The sequence below is a fragment of the Aspergillus pseudonomiae genome (assembly GCF_009193645.1).
Source record: "Aspergillus pseudonomiae strain CBS 119388 unplaced genomic scaffold BDV37scaffold_23, whole genome shotgun sequence".
In the NCBI taxonomy this organism is placed as follows: Eukaryota; Fungi; Ascomycota; class Eurotiomycetes; order Eurotiales; family Aspergillaceae; genus Aspergillus; species Aspergillus pseudonomiae.
In genome coordinates this window covers 181,580-198,038 of record NW_022476015.1, presented here as the reverse complement: position 1 = coordinate 198,038, position 16,459 = coordinate 181,580, and the positions used below count along the sequence as shown (strand labels likewise).

Sequence of the window (16,459 nt, the reverse complement as noted above, 5' to 3'; positions counted from 1 at the left end):
TTGACTGGTGCTGCAAAGCCAATCTCAGTGCATGGCTGTAGTCTAGAAAGATGTTCTTCCAAGGTCGAGAACTTGGACACGGTCACCATGGACCCATACTCCAGACTCTTGAAGCAATGCCATCCCCATCAATAAGGTGGACACGCGCTCAGTGGAACACTGGGTCTGCCCCGTAGTGTGAACCTATCTTCTCACAACACAAATGTATCCGACTATCCCAAACCACCCATCATGACCCTGGTGGATTAGGTACGAGGAGCAATGCACATACGCTGGAGTAAAATGACAACAACCTGAGGTAGGAAATCCTCCGGGGGTAAGATTTCTCCGGGCAATGACCCCACGTGACTGATAAGGTTAAGTGATAAGACGAAATCGGCCTAGCGCGGGGCCTTTTTCCCACGCCCTCCCAAAAAGAAAGAATCAATTTTTAGACAGCAAGACGGACGAGTAGCTCAAAGCCCGTCGCTGTGCTCCTCATCGCCAGTCGAACTACTCGTTCGAGGTGTGTCCCTGTACACATCTCTTCCAACCACTTGGACCTCTCCCCCTGAGTGTCCCATCCTATTCTTCTTCTCCTTCCGTCCCCGCCTTTCTCGTTCGCCTCCGTTGAGTCATTCCGGGTCCCTCCTACACGTTCAGAATGACCGCCGCTTCCTCCGATTCCACCTTTCTGGCCCTCCCCGGGTCGGTTGCCTTCTCGCACTCCCGGGGACATGCAATTGCGGCCAGCATTGGAGCTCAAGATGTTCGAGCCCAATGGATTCACTACGTTCATGCTGCTCAACCCTTGGACGAACCGCAACAGAACGTTCTGAAGCAGCTCCTGCAATATGGTGATATTACCGATATTCCTCCCACCTTCAGTGCCGAAGACGGCCAGTTCGATGTCTTCTACGTCTTCCCGCGGACGGGAACGATTTCCCCATGGAGTTCACAGGCCACCGGTATCGCCCACGTCTGTGGCTTGCGCAAGTATGTCGACCGCATCGAGCGCGGATTGAAGATCTCGTGTCTCCGCGCGAACTCCGAAGAATACAAGTCGGGTTTCCAGGATGTCCTGCACGATCGCATGACACAGGTTCTGAGCCAGGAAGAACCTGACCTCCACCTGATGTTTTCCGAGCACAGCCGTCTTCCCCTTGAGACCGTCCCCCTTCACGGAAGTGACAAGTCTCCGAAGGAAGTATTGCAAGAGGCAAACAAACGCTTGGGATTGGCTCTGGAAGAGTCGGAGATTGAGTACATTGCGGAGGCTTATGGTCCCAATGGTCCTATTGCCCGTGACCCTACCGATGTCGAGCTTTTCATGTTTGCACAGGTCAACTCGGAGCACTGCCGTCATAAACAATTCAATGCGTCCTGGGTCATTGATGGGAAACAAATGCCCAACAGTCTGTTCGCGATGATCCGCAATACACACAAGAAAAACCCAGAGTTCACGGTCAGTGCCTACAGTGACAATGCTGCGGTTCTGGAGGGAGACGTCGCCGCTCACTGGGCGCCCGACGCTTCCACCGGAGAGTGGAACCATACGAAAGAAATTGTTCACTTTTTGGCCAAGGTCGAAACCCACAACCACCCGACGGCGGTATCCCCATACCCGGGTGCCGCAACTGGCTCCGGCGGTGAGATCCGTGACGAGGGTGCCGTCGGACGCGGCTCCAAGCCCAAGGCAGGTCTTGCCGGATACTGTGTCTCCGATCTGCAGATCCCTGGCTTGAAACAGCCATGGGAACTGGATGTGGGCAGGCCGAGCCACATCGCTAGCAGCTTGGATATCATGTTGGAGGCTCCCATTGGTAGCGCAGCTTTCAACAACGAATTCGGACGGCCCTGCATCTCGGGCTACTTCCGTACTCTGCTGACGGAAATTGACGTTGGCAATGGCCAGAAGGAAGTCCGTGGCTACCATAAGCCCATCATGCTTGCCGGTGGTGTCGGAACGGTCCGACCCCAGCATGCCATCAAGAAGCCAGAAGTGGTAAAGCCCGGTGCTTTCCTCGTCGTCCTTGGTGGGCCTGCCATGCTGATCGGCCTGGGTGGCGGCGCCGCCTCCAGTATTACCTCGGGTGAAGGTTCTGCTGAGCTGGACTTTGCTAGCGTGCAGAGAGGTAACGCTGAAGTCCAGCGGAGAGCACAGGAGGTGATTAACGCTTGTACCGCTATGGGTGATAACAACCCTATCAAGTTCATCCATGACGTTGGTGCTGGAGGTCTTTCTAACGCCCTTCCCGAACTGATCCATGATTCCGGCCTGGGCGCCACTTTTGAACTTCGTGAAATTGACAGTGCCGACAAGAGCATGAGCCCCATGCAGATCTGGTGCTGCGAAGCTCAGGAGAGATATGTCATGGCTGTTGGGGAGGACTCCATGAACAAGTTCACAGCGATTGCAAACCGTGAGCGTTGTGGCTTTTCCGTCGTTGGCCGTGGAGGCGGTACGTCCGAAGAGGAGAAGAGGCTCGTTCTCATGGACCGGGACTCGACGGAGTACCCCAAGCCCATCGACTTGCCCCTGTCCGTTCTATTCGGCAAGCCCCCCAAGATGACTCGGGTCGTTGATTCCCGTAAACTGAAACTTCCCGCCGTCGATGCCACCCTCACGAAGTACCTCCCTGCTCTTGCACCCAACCATCTCGAGCTCATCGGGGAGGCTGTCAACAGAGTCCTTTCTCTTCCCGCAGTGGCATCCAAGTCTTTCCTCATCACCATTGGTGATCGAACCGTTGGCGGTCTCACTGCTCGCGACCAGATGGTTGGCAGGTGGCAGACTCCTGTGTCTGACGTCGCTGTCACTGCAACAGCGTTGCTTCAAGGGGTGAAGACTGGTGAAGCCATGGCCATGGGTGAGAGACCGAGTCTTGCATTGATCTCCCCTGCTGCATCGGCACGTATGGCCGTTGCCGAGTCGCTCATGAACATTGCCGCAGCCGACCTGGTTGACCGTCTCAGCCACGTGAAGCTCTCCGCGAACTGGATGTCCGCTAGCAGCCACCCAGGTGAAGGTGCCGCCATCTACGAGGCCGTGGAAGCCATTGGAATGGATCTGTGCCCCAAGCTTGGCATCAGCATTCCCGTCGGAAAGGATTCCATGTCCATGAAGATGAAGTGGACTGATGAAGCCTCTAAGGAGGCGAAGGAGGTTACTGCACCTATGTCTCTTGTCATCTCTGCCTTTGCCCCGGTTGGCAACTACCGTAAGACCTGGGCTCCTGCTCTTCGTCGTCTCGAGGACGTCGGTGAGACCGTCCTCATGTTCGTCGATCTCTCCTTCGGCCGCAAGACTTTGGGCGGCTCTGCCCTTGCTCAGGTGTTCAACCAGGTTGGTGACGACTGTCCTGATGTCCGTGATGTTGAAATCTTCAAGGACTTCTTCGATGCTACTCAACAATTGCAGGATGCCGGCATTGTCCTGGCCTACCACGATAGGTCTGATGGTGGTCTGTTCACCACTCTTGCCGAGATGATGTTTGCCGGCCGTTGCGGTGTCGAGGTCATGCTCGATAACATCTGCCCCACCTCTGGCACCAAGGATGTTGTGGAGACATTGTTCACTGAAGAACTTGGAGCTGTGTTCCAAGTCCGCAAGGAACACGAAATGCAGTTCCGCTCCTGCTTTGCCACATGCGGCCCCCCTGCTGGCCTGATCCACAAGATTGGACGAGTGTCCGAGAGAACGAAGCAGAACCTTGCCATTTATCACGGACACACCTTAGTGTATCGCAACAACCGTGCCAGCCTTCAGCAGACCTGGTCCAGCACTTCGTACCACATGCAGAAGATGCGTGACAACGCCGCTTGTGCCGATCAGGAATATGCCAACCTTCTTGATGACGCCGACCCTGGTCTCTCATGGAACCCAACGTTCGACCCCAAGGATAAGGCGCTCCCTATGCTCACCAGCCTGACCTCGATGTCTCCTTTCAGTAACAAGCCTCGCGTGGCTATTCTGCGTGAGCAGGGTGTGAACAGCCAGGCTGAGATGGCTTTCGCTTTCAACATGGCCGGCTTCTCCGCCGTCGATGTCCACATGACCGATATCATCTCGGGACGTGTTTCCCTTGCCAGCTTTGTTGGTATGGCTGCCTGCGGTGGTTTCTCCTACGGCGACGTTCTTGGTGCCGGTCAAGGCTGGGCCAAGTCTGTCCTGCTGCACGAGAACACCCGTTCCGAATTCCAGAACTTCTTCGAGCGCCCTGACACCTTCGCTCTGGGTGTCTGCAACGGTTGTCAATTCCTGTCCCGTCTGAAGGAGTTGATCCCTGGCGCCCAGAACTGGCCCAGCTTCGAGCGCAACGCCAGCGAGCAGTACGAAGGCCGTGTCTGCATGGTCCGTGTCTCGGACCCCGATCCCTCCCGGCCCAGCGTGTTCTTCCACGGCATGAATGGCACCTCGCTCCCCATCGCCGTCGCCCACGGTGAGGGTCGTGCCTCGTTCTCCCCATCTTCCAACGTCACCGCCCAATCCTTCGTTCAGGAAGGTCTCGCGCCCGTCCAGTACGTTGACAACGCCGGCCTCAAGCCAACCATGAAATACCCCTTCAACCCGAACGGCAGCCCCGAGGGCATCGCCGGTGTCCGCAACGCCGACGGTCGTGTCCTGGCCATCATGCCTCACCCCGAGCGTACCGTCATGGGCGGCATCGCCAGCTGGCTGCCCGCCAAGGCCCAGGAATGGGGTGACATCGGTCCCTGGGGCCGTGTCTTCTACAGTGCCAGAAGATGGGTCGGTTAAAAGTTTGAACTCTTTCTTCACTTTACTAGCTGCAACTGGATTGTATATGCTTGGTCATATCATATCGTTTGTCTTTGTGGGATACCTCATCCCTGAAAAGAAAATCTATTCCCGTAGAAATTGGTTGTCACTGCGACGTCTTTCTATATTTTCCCTGGTTTGGAATGTTCCAGGATGAAATCTTGATACGATGGCATGTTTAAGTAAATTATCAATGAATTACATATTTTATTTTATTGTTCTCACTTTCATTCCAGTCTGGTTCTTATCTTCAGGTGAATAGACCCAGCCACAAGCACCACAAACAAAAAGCAAAACAGAGTCATAGTACTCATTATCATAACCCAGCGAACAATTTACAGTCATACATGATCCGCCGTCCGCTCCTTCCTCCACTCCAGCCGCTCGGCCAAAATCTCCCAGCTAACCTGCGCATTCGCACGACCCACGCCCTTCAACCCCGCAGCCAGGAAGCCAACAAGCTGATTGAACTGATCTTGGGTCGTTTTCACTTGCTGCAGGTATTGTGATTCGTGAACGGGCGTGTGTCTATCATCGTGTTCGGGCTCCTCGTCTTCGTCTTCCTCTTCATCACTCTGGTCTTTGTCCTGGCCGTACTCTTTCTGGGTAGCGTTGGTCTGGGTATGGCGAGTAGCTTGGAGATCGGAGAAGGCGATGCAGAGGTCGAGGAGGGAGATGATTGCTTCGTAAAGGGGGACTAGGTTTTGGGAGAGAAGGCATTGGTCTTCCAGGGAGGACATGTACGATTGGTGCACGGAGACCATGGTGTCGACGTCGTTGCAGGCCGAGAGGTCTTTTCGGAGCGAGGTGGTGGTGGTTGAGATGACGAAGTCGGTGATGTGGCTGTAGAGCGTGTTGAGAAACCAGAGCATGTGGTGTCGGAGGGCGAAGGCCTGAGCGTTTTTTCTGGGTTGGGGGGAGTATTGGAGACGTTGTTTTACGATGGTGTGTTTTGCTCTGCGGATTTGCATGAGGAATGTTGAGAGGTGCTGGTAGCGTAGCATGGCGTCTTTGGTGATGATGTTGGCGACGGGCCAGGGGAGGATGTAGTCGAAGCAGATGGCTTGGAGGAGCTTGACGGAGCGACTGTGGGTGTTTTGTTTGTTGGTGGGGTCTTTGGACGACCGGACTATTACTCTGGATGGGTCGATGAAGGGCAAGGTGCTGAATGCGCTCTGGGCAAGTTCCGTGAGCAGGTATCGGTCGTCCCAGGCTCCTCTGCCTCGGTCGATGAGGTCGAAGATTTTCAGGTCGATGGGCCCGAACACACTCATGTCTTTGCAGTGGTAGATATGCTCCAGCGCGTGGAGGGAGGCCCCTAGCCCACATTGCTGGTCAAGCTCCCTTCGCAGCAGCGATGATGTGAAAGAGTGGTTCTCGTCGACTATTCGCCCAAAGGCTGAGTCGAGTAATGCTGAGAACGGCATGTAAACGGAGGTGGAGTCTTCCGGGAATACATCCCCCAGTGTTAAGGAGCTCTTTCTTGCGTGGGTCTCGTCCTCCGACATATCCAAGTGTCGCAGGAAAACCATGCTTTTGCCTGCGACGAAAATCTTGCGAGCGACAGGTTGGACAAATTTCGGCGCGCTTGAAAACCATGCTGATTCATCCAGCGTATACCATCCATGCCATAAGGTTCGGAGGTCTTGGTCATTATTGCGGTTGTCGCGGATGAAAAAGGAGCCCTGGTGAGATTCCTCTAACTCTCCCTTTTCCATCCAAAGGCGGATTGGGCGTGCGTAAGTTTCGAAGCACGAGAAAAACAGTTGAGCCAGGAACCTGAACTCATTTTCATCGCCGGTGGCTTGTGTCATGCAGACGGAGTCGTAGAGGAGGTCAAGACAACGTATTGGGCTATCCGATGCGGCATGTCTGAGATTAGATACAATTTCCGCTAACAAAAGAAGCAGCTTGGATTCACGGAGCACGCTCTCGTATAGTTGCAGAAGACTGACCGCAATAGTTCCGGATTGCGATAGGTACTGTGACTGTACGTTAGACAAGAACCCGTCAAACTCGCGCAGGCGATCTTCAATGCCCCGGTGGAACGTCTGCATGTAGGGAATGACCCGCGGGACCTGGTTGTATCGTCTTAAGATGTCTATTTTAGACCCAATTGAGCAGAACGAACTCAGCAATGAAGATAGCGTTTGGCTTGATAAATGCGCGAGTGAGTATTTTCGGTCTACCTCGACGCTTTCATGAAGACGCCAAAACAAGGATGTAGGTAGGCCTTGTAGCATGAATATTGTCTCTCTTACGATCTGAAGCTCTGTGAGTACTTGAGAGGAATTGCCTCCATGCCGGTCAGTGTCGGCACTGGTTTCATTTCGCCAGAATTGGGCGCTTTTGATCGAATCCACAAGGTCTTCATCTTCTCCTGAAGAGAATAGGTCCTCTGGGATCACGTAGTCCTCTTCTAGGGCTATGGAGGTTTGAGGTAAAGAACGTCCATGATAGCTATCGCTTGATACGGATGAGAGGTCATCCTCGGAGGATCCAGCGCCGAAGTCTACAGATTCCCATATATCCTCCTCACAATACGCAGTTCCGGAAACATCTAACTCTGTCCACGATAGGGATTCCACGTGCTCCTGGGGCTTAAGCCTCTCGATGCGATCTACCTTTGACAACTGAGCCGGGCGATCAGCAAGCTGCAGCAATAACGATAGGATCTCAGGAAACCATGAGTCCCGATGTTCATTTAACTCCGTGAGACGGGCGCGCAGAGCGTCAGCTAAGTCATCTTTATTGAGGACCTGGAACTTTTCCTGAAGTCCCTCCAGCTGCTTCGCAACCGCAAACTGGTTCGTACGGCCATGAGCATTCGCTCTTAGAGTATCTTCGGTACGACGTTTCAGGATTTTGAAACGGGGGTTTCTCTTATCAACTTTGGCGACGGTCGCAACCAACTCGTCGGTTAGCGCACTAATACTGGCGGGGATGGCCATAACGGTTGGTTGGAGGGGTTCACTGCAGAACTGAGCCAGCAGCTAGCGCACAGATTCCCCATTGCCCATCACCACGAAAGGGGGAGTTGCGTCGTTAGTAGAATTGCGACAGCATGAAGGAAGGGTTACGCGGCTTTTTGTATTGATTGGCGGCGGCAGTTGACGTGTTGTTTGAGTCGCCACGCTAGACCCATTGGGGCAAAGGCGGCATCGAGACCTTAAGCAACCAAAGTCTCTCCTATACCAACTCGATTCTGTCTCTTTTTTTTGCCCTCCTGCCTGTCTCTTGCTTGCTGCAGTCTCGCACTCAGTTGAATTCAAGATGGCTGTCGCAAGACCCATTCGCATGCTGGGTGCGTCATGCATTATTCTCATTCTATTCCTAGTCTTCCAAATGCACAAGGGACCTACAACTGCCAACATTAGTAAGGGGTCCAAAGGGGAGTATACCGGCATCCAAAGCGACCCCCTCAAGGAGCGTATGTTCTCCCTTCCACTTCTCTTTGGCGGTCTCATACTATATGTACCGTATGTATCGGAGGCTGACACAACAACTTCTTCTTCACAGCGACCGGAGAACCCGAAGGACAATTATGGCGAGCCGACGAGCACGATTATGCCCCCGACAGTGCCAACTCCGCCCGGACCAACGCGGCGCTCATCTCTCTCGTCCGGAACGAGGAGCTGGAAGAGTTGATTCCGACGATGCGCGATCTGGAACGGACCTGGAACAGCAAATTCAATTACCCCTGGATTTTCTTCAACGACAAGCCGTTTACGGAGGAGTTCAAGAAGCGCACCCAAGCGCTGACCAAGGCGAAGTGCCAATATGGTATGAGCAATCGAAACTAGATACATGACACGGTCGGTCTAACTATACTCAGAACAAGTACCGAAGGAACACTGGGATGTCCCCGATTGGATCAACATGGACCTCTTCCGCGAATCCGCCGAGGTGCTGAAGGAGCAGGGCATTCAGTATAGCGACAAGGTATCCTACCATCAAATGTGCCGCTGGAACAGTGGTCTGTTCTATCAGCACCCAGCCCTCAAGAACTACCGTTACTACTGGCGCGTCGAGCCGAAGGTCCAGTTTTTCTGTGACGTGGATTATGATGTGTTCCGATTCGTCGAGGACCGCAACATCACATACGGTTTTACCATCAACCTTTTCGACGCTCCCCAGAGTATCCCAACTCTCTGGCCAGAGACGAAGAAGTTCCTTGCCGCGAACCCCACTTATCTGTCCGACAACAATATGCTGGACTGGTTGACGGACGACCAATTGCGACCAGAGCACACGAATGCTGCAAATGGATACTCCACTTGCCACTTCTGGTCCAACTTCGAAATCGGTGACATGGAGTTCTTCAGGGGAGAAAAGTATTCTGCTTATTTCGATCATTTGGATCGCGCGGGTGGCTTTTACTATGAACGATGGGGCGATGCTCCCGTGCACTCGATTGGTCTGGGTTTGTTCGCAGATGCGGCGAAGGTTCATTGGTACGTATATCAGTCCCATATCCTACGTTCTACGCTGACTGGGCTGGTCATCACAGGTTCCGCGACATTGGATACAACCATATCCCTTACTACAACTGCCCCAACTCGCCCAAGTGCTCCGGCTGCACTCCAGGCAAATTCTACGCCGGTGAGCCCTTCCTGGCCAAGGAAGATTGCCGACCGAGCTACTTCAAACATGTCGGAACTCACTAATCGTTTGTAACATCTCATTACATTCTCTGGAAGCGCTCGCAGCGACAGCCAGCAACCGTCCGGGCTCTACATGAGATTGGTTGCGTCAGCTGCAGCGAACGGGCATGGTTTTCCTTGATGGATCTGTATAATATCAGACTTGGGACTCAGCGAGTCCACCTCGAGCACGAGAACGTCCCATTCTCTGACATCTAACGACCTCAGTGCGCGACTATCACGACTGGTTTCTTCCATTGTACATCGCATACTCAGCATTGACGACCCTAAGCACTTTAACTTGTTTCTCTTAAAATCCTGGCGGCGTTGAACGGATCGGTCATGGTCTTTTTTGTTCGATGTTCATTCCCATATTTATTTTAAAATCGTCTCATATTTGATATCTAGCCGCGTTGTGCTATCCTGATCGAATTGCTGCCGGCCTTTTGTTGTACCTATATATTTCGTGATATTCCAAACTGTTCTTGTGATGAGGATACATTAGACCGGCGCATCCCGTCGCTTATTATCTCGTTTTCCATATCCCCTCGTTGCATTCGTCGTTGGCCTCTGCATATTGACAGATGTACTTTGAGCAACGCGAAAAGTGTGTATATCACGGCCGCTAGGAATCCATTTTATGCGTCCAGTGGGACATCAAAACAACCCCTCAGCTTGAATTTTCACTATCTCCAATAATACAGAGTACAATCAAATGCTCACAAGATTTATAGTAATAGTAGCACTGGTATAGAAAAGCACGTGTGCACCTCCATTCAAACCCCGAGACAGTAGGGCTCCGGTCGGAAGACAGGGATAGAGCAAACCCATCAAAGAGACACGGGGGACACCTCCTCCAACTGCATTCTAGAGTATGTATACAGCTTTCCTATCTAATCGACTGGCACAGTGGGACAAAAAAAGTGATTTGGCATGACGAGACTATGGTCGATTATTTACTGCTCGCCGGGGTAGAGCTCTTCACGGAGAGCAACGCCGAGTTCCTGGCGGAGACCCTCGAGGGCCTCGAGGTATTGCTTGTACTGGTCCTGGGTCTCGACCTTGGCCTTGATACCTATTCGGACGAGGGGTGTGAGTTTATGACTGTTTCACAGAGTCATGCAAAATGCAGGGGAAGAGATGGGGAGAAGCGCACCCTCGAAGACGCGGACAGCGGTGGGGAAGTCGTTGACGCGGCGAGCGGCCCTGAGAGCGGCGGAGAGGACCTCAACGGAAGGGACGAGATCGTAGGCGAAGCAGTTGTTCAGGTTGCGCTGGAGTCATAGCAAACGATATATCAGCATTGAATTTATCTCACATGTAATCTAGATACGTATGGTGGTGTGGAGCGATCTGCCAATGGCAGGCTGGATGATTATAAAACCGAGATCCAAGTGGATAAGGGCCATATATGGAATGATCTGAATGATCTGTGCGAGAGAAGCCTGGCTTACCTGGAGCTCGAAGACATCCTGGACACCGTCGAATTCCTTCTCGAATCTGTTACGTTGCAAGCGTTAGTGAGAATGCAAGTCCTTGCTGTTTGTCTCTTTTTTTCGGCGATAGATCCCGACAGCAGGCGTCAGGGAGATTACGGCCAACCGGATCGAGCCCCTGCTGTCGTTGTTCAAGGCTCGCTCTCGGCTCGTCGTGGGCTCAATGGCTCGCTGGTTGGGTTGGCATACCTGGCAGAGAACTCCTCGTATGTCTCATCCTCGTGGTGGCCGCCCAGACGCTTGGAGGTGGTGCTGAAGGCAGGACGGTTGATAGCGAGAGCAACCGGGGTCTGCAGGCGGGACCGGGGCAATTGGGGAGCTCTGAAGAGGCTGGCAGGGCGGACGGCGCGGGTCGCGACACGGAAGACAGAGACGGGCGACATTGTGAGGGGGGTTGGAATGGAGACGCGGGCGAATTGACGTGGTGTGAGGAGAGGAGGATGGGCAAGGTGTGGACGAGGTTGAAGTCAGAGGACAAGGACGGCTGCGCTAGGATTTTGCGGGTGGTGTGAGGCGGTGGGTGCCTCAGGTTTTCGCAAGCGGTCGTCCGTCATCGATTCCTTTGGCGGCTCCCGTTCACGCCCGACCGTGGCCTGAGGCTGCGACCACTGTCATTCGCTCGTTCCGGCTCGTGATTTGTTTTTCTTGGCCCTGATTGGTTGAAACATACTCGTGTCCATTCTGGGCGGCGATTGGTTCGACTGTTCCGGTGCTTCCATCCTTCGATATGGAACAGCCTCATTGTAGTATTGGCATTATCTCTGGTCAATCGTTGACAACTACTATACTTGGGGATAACAACAACCAATTCCAATGCTAAGAACTGACGAACATAGTAAAAGTGGAAATATAAAATTATCAAGACAGATTCCACCACTCAACCAATCACTTTCGCTCGTCACTCGTCTACAACCTACCTAAGGGATTGCGTAATCCCATTCTCATTACATGATCCCACCAGGAACAATTTTCCGAGCCATAAAGTTGTATTTCCGTGTGGCTGCATAAGTTAAGATTATAGACTGACTGTCTCTGTGTTTCCCTGGGAAATTCCAGGCTATCGGCTATATAAAACAAACAAGGTCGAATTGCGCGTTGACAATAACGCTGGGAAGAGAGGTCACCATGGGAGATGATACTTGGCTCCCGAATTGGCCCAATTCTCAGGATCGATGATCTGATAAGATACTCTTCATGAAGAAGCTCAATTCCCCAGTTACTTCACCTGTAAACTGGGAGACCAAAAATAGCCACAGTGGTCTGGCCCGTTATATCGTGATGCCTGAGGCGACAACCTGGATGACTCGAGATAAGATGGTTGACAATCAAAGATGACATCAGGTTCAAGAACATCACGAAATATCTACACTGGTTGAGCCAAACGTAGTCCCCTCCGCTTGTTCTTATCCTTCAAGCTTTCGGAGACTTTTTGTTGAGAATGGTGGATCTACGATTAATAATCTGCCCTTGAACCCAACCATTTATCAGCATCGATTCATCATCGTCCTCGGCATACCGAGGTACTAGCGAGGTATTTATATCAAGATGTAGGATAGATTCAAAATCTCTCTCATCAACATATCCTGCCTTCCTACGTCAGAAGTGTATCTATCCCATAACATAATTCCTCGTTACGGCTTCAACGAATAAAATGGCGTCCGCGGTCATCAACCAGATTGCCATCCTAACTCCTAAGGAGGGAAAGTTCGACGAGGTAGGTGCCCATCGACTTGCCATCTGATCGAGCATAAAGCACTTTGGTCTAGATGAGAGACACTCCAATCAAAACTTGAGAATCGAAGCTAATAATCCTGTCCACCGTATAGCTCGCCGCTGAGTTGGCCAACATCACCCGGAACGTGCAAGAAAACGAACCCGAGACTCTGGTGTACTATGCCTACGCCGATGCCAAGAAGGAAGAGATCATTGTCGTTGAGAGGTCAGTCTATCCTTTAGTTCCCCGTTGTCTTTCTTCAATTTTTTTATTGACAAGAACATTACTAGATATGTGAACCAAGCTGCCTTGGACAAGCACCGAGCTGCACCATACTTCCAGGATCTCATCAAGAAGGCCCCAGAGTTGTTAGGCAAACCCCTGGAACTCAAGGTTGGCCATGAGTTGCTCCAGGAATCTGCACAGGTTGTCCGACTGTAGGATGTGAGCGATATCTTTTTATATATAGTTTGATGTACATTAGTATATATGACATTTTATGATTGAGCATCTTTCCCATAAGCATCAAGCTCGATGTAGCTTTGCGTCAGTCGGAAAGCTCATTCGGCGAGGCAGAGTTCATTAATGCTGTGCGGGGGTGTTCCCTTAAATAGAGTTCCTTTACGGTCTACTGCACGATGTCTATGACGCGCATGCACGGTAGAATGTTGGTCGATTCTACACCACGGCAACCACTCAACTACAATCTATTATAAGAAAACTCAACTTAGTTCATATTTCGCATGTGGATTCATTTGTTGTTCTAATGAGGTGTAAAGGTTGATTGAGGATACACAGGACCGACTTGTAGAGTTTACGGCGAGAAATATATAACAATGAAATAGGCACTATCAAAGTGTATATATATATATATATATATATCTGCACTGTGGAGTTATATATATTTACAAAGATCACTTACTCTAATCCAGAAAATTAACGCCCTTTACTAAATGAATCTTCAATCAAATTCCATGAAAATGCTGTTAAGAATATGCTAGATCGAAGTAAACATGGTCCATGTCAAGAAATTGCGGCGGGTAATGAGGAGATGAATGTCAGTGGGACTAGTGATAATTAGTAGGCTGAGAGGCTCATCTATTATTGAGCTCCCATGACTTGGCGGGCCCTAATTGGTAGATCTGATGGACGTGAAATTGGACTCCATCGGACTGGCTGGGACTAGTCGTGACCATGGAATTCTCCTGGAGTACGTGCATGTGAAAATCCAGATGGTCTGTTCGCTGTTTGTTGGATCTGAATTTGCCAATACGTGGCAAGTCGAGTGAGTCTACTCCCTGTGCATACCGTACCCCAAGCGTCCGGACAATTGAATTATGGTCCATGTCGGTAGGAGTTGTAGGAAATCCGACCAGAGCAGACAAAGGAAGCAAATAGTCGAAGCCTGAGGGACTCCGGAACCACGGGAAGGCACATGATCCGCGGGCCCTAACGAACCGCCGCCCCTTTTTATCAAGACCGAGGTGTGTCCCCTGATTGGCCGAACCCTGCGGACGTGCCGGCGAAACCAAAAAGGGACCCAACCAGAAAAAAACGACACGCGGAGAAGATTCGAATCTCCTTGCGCCTGCTGTTTCGTCGCTTTTCCTCCTCCACCTCCTTGTCTTGTCAACCCAGCCCCAGTCCACTTTTTCTTTTCTTCTGCCTCTTCTTCTTTTCTGTTCCTTTAATATCCTCCTCTCTCTCTTCTTGTCCCTCTCTTGCGCCTTCCTTCCCTCTCCCCTTCTTGTCATTCCTTGTGCTGTTTTGACTGGTTGCCTTTCAGCAGCCCCGACGAGAAAAACGAAAAAAAAGCATCTGTAGTTTTCAGGGCTTTTTTTTTTTTTTTTTTTTTTTGGCGGCAACTTGTCTAGCGGACTGTTGTTGTTTGGTTGAATATACACTCGATTTCCGTGTTTCGGCCTCACCATTCACAATGGCGCTCGAATTCTTACAGAATGTGCCCCGTCCGACGATTGATCGGCCGTTTGGCATCCACCTCTGGCCCATCTTCGACCAGGCGTTCGAGAAGGTCGTGGGCTATCCCGCCAGCGAGTTCAAGTTTGTCGAGGGAGAGACTCCTATGTCCGGCTTCCGGGAAACCGCCGCGATGCTCGTGACCTACTACGTCGTGATCTTCGGAGGCCGTATGGTCATGAAGAATTTTCCTGCCCTCAAGCTCAACACCCTGTTCATGATCCACAACTTCTACTTGACTGCGATCAGTGCGACTCTGCTGGCCCTTTTCATTGAACAGCTTCTGCCCACCATCTGGAGAAATGGAATCTTCTTCGCCATTTGCGACCACGACGGTGGATGGACCCAGCCCCTGATTGTTCTATACTATGTTAGTGCCGCGACGATGAGAGATTCAGACCAATGACGGGAATACTGACGCGTACATAGCTCAACTACCTGACCAAGTACCTGGAACTCATCGACACTGTCTTCCTGTTCCTCAAGAAGAAGCCTTTGACCTTCCTCCACACCTACCACCACGGTGCCACCGCTCTCCTCTGCTACACCCAGCTTATCGGTTTGACCGCCGTCCAGTGGGTTCCTATCACCATTAACCTTCTGGTGCACGTGGTCATGTACTGGTACTACTTCCAGAGCGCCCGTGGCATCCGTATCTGGTGGAAGGAGTGGATCACCCGTCTCCAGATCATCCAGTTCGTGATCGACCTTGGTAAGTAACATGGCCGTTGACGTTGGGGAGGGACCACTGCTAATCACACATTAGGCTTTGTCTACTTTGCATCCTACACCTATTTCTCGTCCACCTACTTCCCCTCGGCACCCAACATGGGCAAGTGCGCTGGAGAGGAGTTCGCTGCCTTCGCCGGAATGGCCATCCTGAGCTCCTACCTGTTCCTGTTCATTTCCTTCTACATCGCTACCTACAACAAGGCAGCCAAGACCGGCCGTCCCCGTCGCAACACTGGCAGACAGGCTGTGATCGATATGGCCAAGATGGAGGTCGTCCCTTCTGCCAACGGAAGCGCAGCCAACGGCAGCGCCAAGTCGAACGGAGCGGCAACCGCTTCTGGCCGCTCCAACGGCCCCGTCACCCGCTCCCGCAAGGCCTAAGTCCATATCCCTTTGGCATTTTGGAATGATTTTGGCGCGACCTATGGAGCGATCCGCTTGGTATAATCATACCGTCAGAGGGCCCACGGGAGGGCCTGCAGAATCTCGTTCCAGGAGTTATATTCGCTTCGGTCCCGTTCGAGTTCTCATGGGATCTTTTGCCTAACCCTGGCGAAAGACACCACAAACGAGATCCTTCTCGACTTGCATCTTCAACCGTTTAATCTGGTGCTCAATGTTTTATCTGTTTAATGTATGACCATTATGATATTGGTCGCCTTCACTTCGCGACCATGATGCACGTCAATGTCGCTTTGCTGCATATGATTGTGCAATACCAGCTTCCAGCTAATGTGTGAAGGGTTCTCTTCTGCCTGGGAACGCATCGAAGTGGCCCAAGTTACTGCGATTGTTCCCAGTCTGTATTTTACCTTTATTATCATGTCTTCTGCCGGGTGCTGCTGGTTGCACCCGTCTCTTTTTCTTTTTCTTTTCCCCTATCAATGTCTTTTTACACCATTGTGAAGTTTTATAGATGCCAGCTAAACTTAAATGTAATCATGGTCATGTGTGCTTTCTTTTACCAGATGAACAGAAAAATATTTGAATATTATTGCTAATGTATATATTTTTATTACATTTCCTGAATTATGTGCAGACATTCTCTTACCCAGACCCTTGTAGTCATGTTGAATCGCCGAGAAACCCCCAACATCAGCAATGTACTAAGAACATGTTGATATATGCGATATCTTGT

The 16,459-nt window shown here is 51.5% G+C and overlaps 6 protein-coding genes across 6 annotated transcripts; 4 read left to right on the top strand and 2 right to left on the bottom strand.

Moving 5' to 3' along the window:
• The first annotated feature begins 236 nt into the window (after window positions 1–236).
• On the top strand, window positions 237–4,919 carry BDV37DRAFT_91680 (phosphoribosylformylglycinamidine synthase). Its single transcript, XM_032091440.1, has 2 exons — window positions 237–298; window positions 363–4,919. The coding sequence occupies exon 2, from the start codon at window positions 644–646 to the stop codon at window positions 4,736–4,738; it is 4,095 nt and encodes a 1,364-aa protein (XP_031942763.1). The 5' UTR covers window positions 237–298; window positions 363–643; the 3' UTR covers window positions 4,739–4,919.
• Window positions 4,920–8,216, bottom strand: BDV37DRAFT_91708 (putative gamma-tubulin complex component GCP5). Its single transcript, XM_032091442.1, has one exon. It carries the CDS (start codon window positions 7,708–7,710, stop codon window positions 5,101–5,103), a length of 2,610 nt encoding a protein of 869 aa, XP_031942762.1. The 5' UTR covers window positions 7,711–8,216; the 3' UTR covers window positions 4,920–5,100.
• Window positions 7,490–9,426, top strand: BDV37DRAFT_293146 (glycosyltransferase family 15 protein; the record flags this gene model as incomplete). Its single annotated transcript, XM_032089342.1, has 4 exons — window positions 7,490–8,189; window positions 8,279–8,542; window positions 8,595–9,213; window positions 9,270–9,426. The coding sequence occupies exons 1-4, from the start codon at window positions 8,033–8,035 to the stop codon at window positions 9,424–9,426; spliced, it is 1,197 nt and encodes a 398-aa protein (XP_031942761.1). The 5' UTR covers window positions 7,490–8,032.
• Window positions 9,427–10,013: 587 nt separating this feature from the next.
• BDV37DRAFT_91687 (cytochrome c oxidase subunit VI) lies at window positions 10,014–11,386 on the bottom strand. Its single transcript, XM_032091441.1, has 4 exons — window positions 11,088–11,386; window positions 10,857–10,902; window positions 10,559–10,676; window positions 10,014–10,477 (listed from the first exon to the last, which is right to left on the bottom strand). The coding sequence occupies exons 1-4, from the start codon at window positions 11,279–11,281 to the stop codon at window positions 10,359–10,361; spliced, it is 477 nt and encodes a 158-aa protein (XP_031942760.1). The 5' UTR covers window positions 11,282–11,386; the 3' UTR covers window positions 10,014–10,358.
• Window positions 11,387–12,293: 907 nt separating this feature from the next.
• Window positions 12,294–13,073, top strand: BDV37DRAFT_245044 (putative quinol monooxygenase). The gene is made up of 3 exons (XM_032081618.1): window positions 12,294–12,612; window positions 12,725–12,837; window positions 12,903–13,073. The coding sequence occupies exons 1-3, from the start codon at window positions 12,550–12,552 to the stop codon at window positions 13,051–13,053; spliced, it is 327 nt and encodes a 108-aa protein (XP_031942759.1). The 5' UTR covers window positions 12,294–12,549; the 3' UTR covers window positions 13,054–13,073.
• A 1,178-nt stretch (window positions 13,074–14,251) lies between these two features.
• On the top strand, window positions 14,252–16,012 carry BDV37DRAFT_91664 (elongation of very long chain fatty acids protein). Its single transcript, XM_032091439.1, has 3 exons — window positions 14,252–14,959; window positions 15,019–15,301; window positions 15,356–16,012. The coding sequence occupies exons 1-3, from the start codon at window positions 14,549–14,551 to the stop codon at window positions 15,700–15,702; spliced, it is 1,041 nt and encodes a 346-aa protein (XP_031942758.1). The 5' UTR covers window positions 14,252–14,548; the 3' UTR covers window positions 15,703–16,012.
• The last annotated feature ends 447 nt before the right edge of the window (window positions 16,013–16,459 follow it).

What these genes read in the sequence shown, in the direction of transcription:
- BDV37DRAFT_91687 (XM_032091441.1), bottom strand. Translation starts at nt 11,281, where the DNA reads ATGTCGCCCGTCTCTGTCTTCCGTGTCGCGACCCGCGCCGTCCGCCCT. An exon ending in AGGATGTCTTCGAGCTCCAG is followed by an intron (nt 10,677 to 10,856) that starts GTAAGCCAGGCT and finishes CTATGACTCCAG; the next exon opens with CGCAACCTGAACAACTGCTT. An exon ending in CGCTGTCCGCGTCTTCGAGG is followed by an intron (nt 10,478 to 10,558) that starts GTGCGCTTCTCC and finishes TCGTCCGAATAG; the next exon opens with GTATCAAGGCCAAGGTCGAG.
- BDV37DRAFT_91664 (XM_032091439.1), top strand. Translation starts at nt 14,549, where the DNA reads ATGGCGCTCGAATTCTTACAGAATGTGCCCCGTCCGACGATTGATCGG. An exon ending in CCCTGATTGTTCTATACTAT is followed by an intron (nt 14,960 to 15,018) that starts GTTAGTGCCGCG and finishes ACGCGTACATAG; the next exon opens with CTCAACTACCTGACCAAGTA. An exon ending in CCAGTTCGTGATCGACCTTG is followed by an intron (nt 15,302 to 15,355) that starts GTAAGTAACATG and finishes ATCACACATTAG; the next exon opens with GCTTTGTCTACTTTGCATCC.
- BDV37DRAFT_245044 (XM_032081618.1), top strand. Translation starts at nt 12,550, where the DNA reads ATGGCGTCCGCGGTCATCAACCAGATTGCCATCCTAACTCCTAAGGAG. An exon ending in AGGAGGGAAAGTTCGACGAG is followed by an intron (nt 12,613 to 12,724) that starts GTAGGTGCCCAT and finishes TCCACCGTATAG; the next exon opens with CTCGCCGCTGAGTTGGCCAA. An exon ending in GAGATCATTGTCGTTGAGAG is followed by an intron (nt 12,838 to 12,902) that starts GTCAGTCTATCC and finishes GAACATTACTAG; the next exon opens with ATATGTGAACCAAGCTGCCT.
- BDV37DRAFT_91708 (XM_032091442.1), bottom strand. Translation starts at nt 7,710, where the DNA reads ATGGCCATCCCCGCCAGTATTAGTGCGCTAACCGACGAGTTGGTTGCG.
- BDV37DRAFT_91680 (XM_032091440.1), top strand. Translation starts at nt 644, where the DNA reads ATGACCGCCGCTTCCTCCGATTCCACCTTTCTGGCCCTCCCCGGGTCG.